Raw genomic sequence first — 11,406 nt, 5'->3', positions numbered from 1 at the left:
TAAGTAGACAAATGAAAAAAAATAAATGAGTAAATACATAAATTGATAAATAGACAAATAAAAATGAAATGTAGGCAAATAAACAAATGATAAAATAAATGAATAAATAAATGAATAAATAGATAAACGAAAAAAATAGCTGAATTAAAAACAAATGAATAAGTATATAAAAATATAAACAAATAAATTAACTAATATATTAATATACGGTAGGATGAAAAAAGAAACAATCTACGGACAATGTTAGCCTTATTTTATTTACTCGCGTTTCATAAGAAATATTCAGCATAATATATTCATCACATAATTAAAAACAAACTCAGTCATAATATTCTAATTAGTCAGATTGTTATTATGAAATTTATGTGTCTATATGTTTTTCTATTGTATCAACCTATTTATATATGTGCCATGTTTCTATTTGTCAGTGTGTTTACTTGTGTCTACGTGCCCGCCTACATTATATATGCCCATGTATCTACAGGTACGTGAATATGAGTCTGTTTTACATATATATGTGTTTAAGTGTATGTGTTTATAACTATATATCAATATATCTAAGTCTTTGTGTCTATATGTAAATGCACCTCTACTGTCTACGTGTCCGTGTGTCTGTTTCTGTTTATCTGTTTATCTGTTTATTTGCCCATCTTCCCATCTTCATATATGTCTATCTGTCTAATTGCCTGTATATCTATCTAATTGTCTGTCTATATGCCTATCTATTTATCTGTCTTTCTCTTTATCTGTCTCTCTGTCCATTTGTCTTTCTATCTGTCTGTCTGTCTGCCTGTCTGTGTTTCTCTCTAACTGTTTATTTGTCTATATATCTATTCGTCTATGTTTCTATCTGTCTATATGTCTGTCTATCTGTCTGTCTTTCTCTCTACCTGTCTATCTGTCTATTTATCTATCCGTCTATCTATCTATCTATCTATCTATCTATCTATCTATCTATCTATCTATCTATCTATCTATCTATCTATCTATCTATCTATCTATCTATCTATCTATCTATCTATCTATCTATCTACTTATCTCTCTATCTATCTATCTATCTATCTATCTATCTATCTATCTATCTATCTATCTATCTATCTATCTATCTATCTATCTATCTATCTATCTAACTATCTGTCTATCTATCTATCTATCTATCTATCTATCTATCTATCTATCTATCTATCTATCTATCTATCTATCTATCTATCTATCTATCTATCTATCTATCTATCTATCTATCTATCTATCTATCTATCTATCTATCTATCTATCTATCTATCTACCTATCTATCTATTTCTCTGTCTATCCGCCTGTTTCTGTCTTTCTGTCTATCTAGGAAACTCTCTATTCATTTGTCAACATGCCTGTCTATTTGACCAACTGTTCATCTGACTATCTGTCTCTCTGTCTATTTGTTTATTTGTTTACTGTCTATATATCTATTTGCCTGTCTATTTGTTTTCTGTTCGTCTGACTGTCTATCTTTCTATCTATCTATTTTCATCTGCTTACTGTCTATCTGTCTAGTTTTATATCTGTCTATCTGTCTATTTCTCTACCTGTCTATCTATATATCTACCTGCATTTCTATTTTTCTATCTGTCTCTCTGTCTATGTGTTTAGCTACCTATCTGTCTACATGTCTATATGTCTATCTGTCTATATGTCCAGCTGTCTATCTCTGCATCTGTGTATCTGTCTGTCTATCTGTTTATCTGTCTGTCTGTCTGTCTGTCTGTCTATCTATCCGTCTATTTGTCTGTCTGTCTATCCCTCTATCTATTTATCTATCTATCTCTCTGTCTACCTGTCTTTCTATCACACACACACACACACACACACACACACACACACACACACACACACACACACACACACACACACACACACACACACACACACACACACACACACACACACACACACACACACACACACACACACACACACACACACACACACACACACACACACACACACACACACACACACACACACACACACACACACACACACACACACACACACACACACACACACACACACACACACACACGCAAATATGCACACATCCTGAGAGGATACCTGGCTGAGGCAGTGAAAGCCAACAAGACGAGGAGCGCTGTCTTCATGGCGACGGCCGAGTGAGATGATGGGTCTGAGTCTACTTTCGAGTGTCTTCTTATATCTAAATGGGGCAATCCATAGACTCATCCCCTCGCTCCGCTTTCGGTACACCTTCCCCCTCCTCTCCCTTCCTCACTCCCTGTCGGATTCAACCATCGCTGTACCCTTCAGGGGTTCCTTGCTGCGTAGTGATATAAGAAAGTTTTGCTGAGATTAGTAAACTGCTTTTATGCAATCCGGTGGTGGTGGGAAACAGACATGTTACTTCTATGGAGACTTTTCCCTAGACACGTGATAAGGGGTGATAGGGGCGAGTCGTCGTAGAGAAGGCCACGTGTTACCTATTCTTGTAGAACTACATCACTGACTTGGCGTCCGTCCTTCGCACTTGATGACGAAGGTGGCCTCGTCACCTCGTGAGTTCGCATGTTACCGCCATTCCCAGAGAGAGTCTGAGCATCCAGGTGGGGTTTTGCCATCTGGTGATTAGGTAACCATGTAGGTGCGCGTCGATGGGTCGTGATTTTGAGCTCAGATGTGATTACGCGAAACAAACACATTCAAACACACACACACACACACACACACACACACACACACACACACACACACACACACACACACACACACACACACACACACACACACACACACACACACACACACACACACACACACACACACACACACACACACACACACACACACACACACACACACACACACACACACACACACACACACACACACACACACACACACACACACACACACAAACACACACACGCACACACACACAGCGGCTTTGAAGATGGGGAAAGAATAGCTAGACGTAGAATCAAATGACATGATAGCGGAAGAAGAAGAAGAAGAAGAAGAAGAAGAAGAAGAAGAAGAAGAAGAAGAAGAAGAAGAAGAAGAAGAAGAAGAAGAAGAAGAAGAAGAAGAAGAAGAAGAAGAAGAAGAAGAAGAAGAAGAAGAAGAAGAAGAAGAAGAAGAAGAAGAAGAAGAAGAAGAAGAAGAAAAAAAAAAAAGGCTCTAGGGATAAAAAAAAAAGGCCTCTGGGCCTAGTGCGATCTCAAACTGAATATTTAAAGAAAGTAGAGCACAACTGGTGGACAAGACTCATGAGGTGATTGGGTGTTCTTTAGAAATAGGAAAAGTGCCTCAAGAGTGAGAAAGAACACAATGCAGTAACAATCTACAAATCTTACGGAGAAAACAAAGTGGAACCTGTAAATCATAGACCAATATCTAAAACGTTAGATGGAATTATGAAAGATGGGCAATACGAGTATAAAATTGGAGATGTTGACAAGTAACCAGTTTTGATTTAGAAAAAGGAGGTCATGTGTTTCAAACTTGTTGATTTACTATTTAAGTGATCAATGTGCTACACAAGAGAGATGGGTGGGTGGTCTATGTATACCTGGATCTGGAGGAGGGCTTTGATAAGGTATCTCAGAAAAGATTGATATGGAAATTGGAATATATCGAAGATCCTATATGGAGTCTGCTGGAATGGATGAATAGGTTCTTGAAGAACAGATTAATAAAAATGGCTTTGAAGAATAAGATGTCAGATTAGAGGAGAGTAACAAGTGAAGTTCCACAGGGCTCAGTGTTGGCACTAGTAACTGTTTATATACGTTCACGAGATGATGAATGGAGTAAATAGTTACACAAAAAAAGAATTCTAATGTGTGTTTTTAATTGGCAACTCCTTAGAAATTCCCCTTGTGTAAATGAAGGTTGTTTACATATAAGCGGTGTGGAAAATATGTTGGTTAAATAGGTATGGTATCGAGTTTGAGATTAAAGCAATATTGATACAATATCAGAGTAGACCAATTGTTCAGCAACGTTTTTGTACGTGAAAAAGACATATTGCTCATTGGGGAAATCGGGATGGCCGAGGATCCCAGACAGCAGAAATTGTTTGGCCAGCATTCTGTTGGTCCAACAGGATATATTTGAGCCAGGTGACCTGAAGAACGCAGAGAGGGGGAACATCTCCATCTAGCCATTGCCGACGACTACGAACGCCTGAGAACCAAAAACCTAGGGAGATGCACCTACGCTAGGGTGGGCGACCTTTAGCACGCGTGCCTAACATGGCACGTGACAGGATTAACCCTGGCACATCAGTTGGATTTGAAACCTTGTTACAACATCGAAAAATAATGCCTCAGCTTTAAACAAATAAAATGTGATGCTGAGAAATCAAACTAGATCGTCCAAGATTTAACATTTACTTGGCATACCCTCTGCAGTAACACAAAGCATATGAAATGACATTAACTTGCGTACTTAACAGAAAAACTGTTGGCACGCAGGGTTCTACAAATCAAAGAAACTTGAATAGCCTCTTCCAAAGCTTTCCCATCCCTGTTCGACCCTGTCCAGTTGTCATTTTCATTCTTGTTGTTGGCATTAACTTGTCTGTATTTGTAGGCGAGACATAACATATAGGTGATCTCCGAGAGAGATATTGCCACTCTTATAATACGAGAACGGGTTCTTTTCTTTAAGTCCTAAATTCTGTAAAATGGCTAGTCTTCACATACTTGGATGCTATCATTCAATTTTGTTCACCTAAAGGAAACTGACTCGTCATTTGAGCTTTAAAAACATTATTTCTTTCATATCTAATGAGGAATTACTCCCGCATTTTCATTTTCCTCTGGCTTTGAGGTCTATCTATGGATATAATGGCTCGTGTAACTATTGTATTTCAATGCATTACTATTTGGGGTAGGCAACAATCACTGCTGGAAATTGGGGACAAGTGTAGGATTAAAACCCATATTTAAACAAATGCAAAGCCAACACACTTCCGATCACGTCACCAGCACACTGTCAATGTGACTCACCAACTTATTTTACTGTAAATACAGGCTCAAGAGGACTGGGGAAGGGAACGCTTTACTTGTCATAGGGGTAGTAATAATTGTGCTACTTTATCTATTTATTAATTCATTTATCTATTTATTCATATATCTACTTTTTGTAAAGGCTGTAGTCAAACTCCGCACACTACGCTTCCATTTTAAGGACACATAGGCACTCAGAGAGTCCCTATCTTGGACAGATAACCTAGATTTAGTTCGATCAGAGAAAAGGCTTCCAAACCACAATCCTTTCTTTGTATCTAAATGTCTATATTGTCAGTATTACATAGTTTTCTTCTTCTCCTGTTATCATATAAAAATCGCCGACCTTGCGATGCAATATATTCATGATTATCATATCAGTTATCTTAACTGATAAATGCTATGCCCTTTTCTAACACTTTTTAAACTAATATTTTATAGTTAAAACCGTAATAAATTATTTTTAAAACCAGTTGTTTACAACATTCATATAGTCAATGACTTCCAGTCAGAAATATTTTTCTTTTATTCTTTTATTTTTACCCAGATATTATAGAAAATTACCATAATTTTTCTTAAATTTGGGGTTAGTATATTATAGATTTATCATCAACTTGTAAAAACATTTATTAAAATTAGATCTGCTTTCTTATCTATCAAAACCAACGTTGTCTTGCAGTCAAGTTAATTAACAGAACATTTATTAACATGCAGAAAGTCTTTTTCAGTTTCAATTATGCAATCCAGTCACTCCTTAGGTGCAGATGTACTGTTGTCCATCTTTATCACAGCAGAGCATCTGCATGCTGTGTTCTCCGGTGTAGCGCCAGGGGCCGTTGCAGATCTCCGAGTAGAGGTAGATGGTAGACTGGTCGATGGGCCAGGGGATCGTATCGCAGAGAGCTTGCCCGATGGTGCCGTTTCCTGTAGGATGAGTTGCGTAGAGGTTGCCACCGGCTGCCATTTCATTGAATTCATCTATGCAGCGTCCCTTACAAGTCCATACGTAGTCGCAGCTGTAGAAAGACATTTTTAAAGCTTAAAGGCACGTTTTAATGGTCTATTTATAAACATATGATTAAATGTTTTCTTTTGTCATTATTTAACACCCATCATTAATATCTTCAGTGATCTAAAGCTACGGTTACACTAGTCAACGGAATGGCTGAATTCCAACGATTTAGTTGGATTTCGTCTAAAGTTGGAGTGTAACCGTTGCTTTAAACTACAGTTATACTTCAGCTTAGGACCTGACTTTTTGGAATCCAACCATTCTGTTGACTAGTGTAACCGTATCAATAATGATTTGGTATGGCAGATACTGGATGATCTTATAAGGGTCAAGTAATCTAAGGCTACGGTTACACTAGTCAACGGAATGGTTGGATTCCAACAATTCAGTTGGATTTTGTCCAATGTTGGAGTGTAACCGCGGGTTTAAACTACAGTTACACTCCAGCCTAGGACCAGACTCTTAGGAATCCAACCATTCTGTTGACTAGTGTAACCATAGATTATATGCACAACAAGGCAAAACAGCCGTTAACCTGCATCGCTGGGGCCACAAAGACTTCCCAATGTGCCCATCTTGTCATAACTCACCCCAAGATACAGACTATCTCGTACTGCACTGCCCAATCACAGCAGTGCCTGGGGGTTACCAGACTATCTATGAAGCAAATCAAACATTCATAGACTGGCTAGCAAATACAAAGTTGGAGGTGTAAGAAAGCCATACGATACTACTCCTACTACCATAGCTTAATACATATTTGGTGTGGCAGATGCCGGATGATCTTATTCATATAGGGGGGAACCAAGAGTCTAGAGTAAACATGGTCTTAACATATCCCTTCAGAGCTTGTTCCGGCTCTTCCAGCATCCACCTATGACGTGAATAAGATTATCTGACTTTTGTTGTATTGAATGCTGTGGAGTTAGATATTGTATATAAGGAGTTGACTGATAAAAGATCCTTACAAGTGACTGGCATATCAATACACACACACACACACACACACACACACACACACACACACACACACACACACACACACACACACACACACACACACACACACACACACACACACACACACACACACACACACACACACACACACACACACACACACACACACACACACACACACACACACACACACACACACACACACACACACACACACACATTTACTTGATCTAATGAAGTGCATGATAAAGTGTGATTTCTTTAGAACAAAAACAAAGTTCTTTGCCACCTTGTGGAATGTGTAACTATGGAGAGTCAAGCTACTGCAGATTTCTCTATTCCTAGAAATGGTGACTAGATGCGTGTATTCTGCCGTCTATTCGGATACCATAGATCTGATGACTCCACAATCTCCATCTGACTCTTGAGGACTCATCTTTCACATGGAGTCAGGAATAAGAAGTTTTCATGGCTTAAAGAGACCACTGGCTGGCGTCCCTATTCTTATGAATATTGGTTAGTCTGTGTCCTAGTAGTAGTGGATTATATTTCTTAGTTTATAATATTCAATTATATAACGTAAGGCTTAGACAGCAAAAGAAGTAGCATAGGATCTCGTTAATATTCACTTGAAATCTTTCAGACAATTGCTTTGAATTTAAGGAGAAATTCACAAGTGAGACAACATCATGTAGATATCATGTACCCTTAAATCTGTATTACTGCATATCATCTCCATAAAAATGGCCTATCTGAGCGAACATATAAATAGATTTGAAAAATAATACGTCCTGTGGCGTCAAACATGGTGAAATAGATGCCCTATGCTCAGATTTTTACAAGCAGTTCATTTGATTTAACTTTAGGGAAAATGTCCCGTTATACAATTTGTTTTCGACTAAAGATGTCCCGCGATATTTTTGGACTGGAAAAGCAACCTCTTTACAACGTTAAATAAACTATTCCAAGGATCAAACTTATCTCTCTTAGAATCTACAAACTCAGAACAGACAGAAACTGAGGATCTTTAGAACCAAAGTAATAAAGAAGCAACAAAAAGCGTCATAATCAATGAATTTTCAGATAAAGACATGGTGCAGAGAAAAAATCTTAGAGATGATCAAGACTGGATCATACGTTAGAGATATCCCTCAAGAGAGGCGAGGATATAAACTTAGGGTAAACAATCAAGAAGAAGAAATGGTTGTCCATGAGTAACAGCTTAAGAAAAGTAGTTGGACAACCCATGTTGTCCAACAATAGAGTCATAAATCTTTCAACACAAACTTGAGGCAAAAATGTAAAGAGAAAGACGGTTAGGCTCATACCGTGAATAGCCATCACATCCAACACATCCCCTCTTAACTTCAAAACTCCCCCAAGGTTCAAAATTGAGCTAAAAATCTGTTCACGAAGTTCCCTTACAAATTCATAAAGTTAAATAGAATGACGTGGGAAATAGACAGAAAATGGTCTGCAGCGTAGAATTATTTATTATTTCACCACGAGTGAAAAGGAGCCCTCCATCTCCTCCTCCTCCACTTTTCCTCTCCACCTCCCCTACCCAACCTCCACATAACATTGAGGAGGTCAGATCATATCCAAGCGAGGCATGAGAATGAGAAACGAGGATAGGTCTACTTATTGCATTTAAGTAGTTGTAAGTGTATTTGTGTCTATTGTTTAATTATATTATTATTTGTACTTGTATATTACTCTTGATTTCATATATTAAAGCTATTGATACAAATTATAATTATTCCTGATGATGCCTCTTCGAAGATGAAATGTTAAAGAAATATATACATAATACTATTTGTGGCTTTCCACTTTCTCTAGATGGAAAATTTTTCTTATTGGAAAATTGGAAAATGCGAGATTATTTATTGCTAACACACACACACACACACACACACACACACACACACACACACACACACACACACACACACACACACACACACACACACACACACACACACACACACACACACACACACACACACACACACACACACACACACACACACACACACACACACACACACACACACACACACACACACACACACACACACACACACACACACACACACACACACACACATATATATATATACATACATACATACACACATACATATATATACATATATATATATATATGTATATATATATATATATATGTATACATGTATATATATAAATATATATATAAATATATATATATATGTATATATATAAATATATATATACATATATATACATATACATATACATATATATATATATGTATGTGTGTGATTGTGTTTGTATGAATATGATAATAATAATCGGTTTATTGAGTTAACAACGATACAGAGATACACTGACAATGTACAATTTGTGTACATTTTAGAACTAGTCTAAGATGAGTACATAAAATGCGTAGATGTCCACATATGGTGGTATGTATTTTCTGCGACCGAGAAATCGGAACTATATCAACGTGTGTATATATGTGTGCCTCCGTGCATGCATACGCGTGCGCGCGCGCGCGCGCGTGTGTGTGTGTGTGTGTGTGTGTGTGTGTGTGTGTGATTACTTTATCTCGTAGACAATACTTGAAGTTGAGCATGTACAATGCGCTTACCAGTCCGGCATGCTAAAACACCTGCTTTGTTCCTATACTCCTAAAGCTTTTTTGTTTTTCACCAAGGCTGCCTTTACTTTCAGACAGACGACATTCCCATGAGCTCAACAAATAGAGACTTGCTCGCCAACATGCACAGTCCTTTAAACTATACTCAACTATATTTAACGTCATCTGTGCAGTGCATACTAATGAGACCAGAACCTACTTTGGCACGTCGATCCCTGGCAGTTCGTACACGATGTACGCCGTCGTCTGGCCCGTCGTGAAGAGTCCACATCGACAGAGGTGAAATGCCGCGCTGTATGAAAAAACAAAATAGTTGTTTAAAAAGTGCCTCGTACTTGAAAACAAATGAAAATGTATAGAAAAGAAATTAGAAAAATATTTATTTCAAAGCCTTTTTGCACAGGAAGTTATTGATAAAGGTTAAACAATTCAACTTGGGTCATCTGAGTGCAAATTTTTAAGAATAAAAAATGTTTTTATTATTTACTTGGCAGATACAGCCAAGCTGAGTAGGACGAGGAGGGCCGTGCGCATTTTTGTAATCCTGGCGGCTTCTTCGAATCTGCAAGTATAATGAGAGCAATATTACATGAAAAATGATGACATGTATATTTTCTATGATGACATTCTCACATCAGGTTTGGGCAAGAAATTCTTTTATATATCATGATATCCAAATGCAAGCAAGAACGTGAGCAGGTTAGGTAAAGCTTATATGACTCTCAAATATTTAAAATGACTCTGAACGAAATGAGAGAGTCTGCAGAGCTCCCTTACCTTACCAGTACTTACGAATGAAGTGGCAGATTCTATGGAACGTAGGATTTATAACAAACTTCCACTCCACGTGACGTAAAGATGATTAGATAACCTCAAGTCTGCCTCTCTTCCTCCACACTAGAAAGAATAGTTTCTTTATGTAACTAATCCTAAGTGCATGAACCCAATGAACTTCCATTTCTACCTGTGAATTTTTTTTTTACACGAGTTGCAGTATTGCATAAACAACAATGACAAAAGATGAAAAAAAGTTCCCTTCGAAAGCACAACATCATTGACAGTTAACCCAACCTGCAGGTGCACACAGTCAATCATCGATTTATCAGTGTTGACAGTGCAGTAGATGAATTGCATTTAAAAAGACCATATCACTGGATTACAAGTTGTTTCACATTACTTTTGACACCTCGGGTATAAAGACCGAAGGCATCATGTGGTTATTCTGTGAGACCGACATTTGGGAGAAAAGTTCCTCCGTTATTTTACATCCTAACAACATCCTCAACTCTATCTGGAGTTCGAACCCTCAGGGTCTGATATTCGGTCTCCGTACTGCCCCTCTCCTCCAAGCAGTTGATTACATAAAAAAAAAAAAAAAAAATCAGATCCTCACTAATAAATGTACACAACACGTGTACACAGTCCAACTTTTTTTCAGAGATTTTGGGAACACTGGAGAACTGTCGCTGACTAAAATGTGTCTGTGTATTTCCAACTCGAAAGAACGAAAGCCAACAATTATTGTTGTTAACTATGTTATGATAACGAAAAAGATTAATTCTTCTCTCGAACATAGAACAGCATGCTAAGCAGTTAACTTCAACTTGCTTCAACTTGCTTGTAATTTCCTTATCAGTCGAAAATTATCATTTGTTTATCATCCCCAAAACCAATCGATTGATTGATAAAGAAATGTTAGGTAGGGACGGGGCGTCGGTGTTCGGCTGACTGCAAAGTGTACTGACTTGGGCTATCACACTATTTTCTTAACATCATGGTTTCGCGTGTT

The 11,406-nt window shown here is 37.7% G+C and overlaps 1 protein-coding gene across 1 annotated transcript; it reads right to left on the bottom strand.

Annotated features, from left to right (window-relative positions):
* Nucleotides 1–5,742: 5,742 nt before the first annotated feature.
* Nucleotides 5,743–10,175, bottom strand: LOC143034135 (uncharacterized). Its single transcript, XM_076200082.1, has 3 exons — nucleotides 10,105–10,175; nucleotides 9,817–9,909; nucleotides 5,743–6,020 (listed from the first exon to the last, which is right to left on the bottom strand). The coding sequence occupies exons 1-3, from the start codon at nucleotides 10,149–10,151 to the stop codon at nucleotides 5,759–5,761; spliced, it is 402 nt and encodes a 133-aa protein (XP_076056197.1). The 5' UTR covers nucleotides 10,152–10,175; the 3' UTR covers nucleotides 5,743–5,758.
* Nucleotides 10,176–11,406: the final 1,231 nt, after the last annotated feature.

Source organism: Oratosquilla oratoria, chromosome 17 (genome assembly GCF_046742065.1).
Source record: "Oratosquilla oratoria isolate Oo_2021 chromosome 17, ASM4674206v1, whole genome shotgun sequence".
Taxonomy (NCBI): Eukaryota; Metazoa; Arthropoda; class Malacostraca; order Stomatopoda; family Squillidae; genus Oratosquilla; species Oratosquilla oratoria.
The sequence above is the reverse complement of the archived record's forward strand: the minus strand, read 5'-3'. Positions and strand labels throughout refer to the sequence as shown.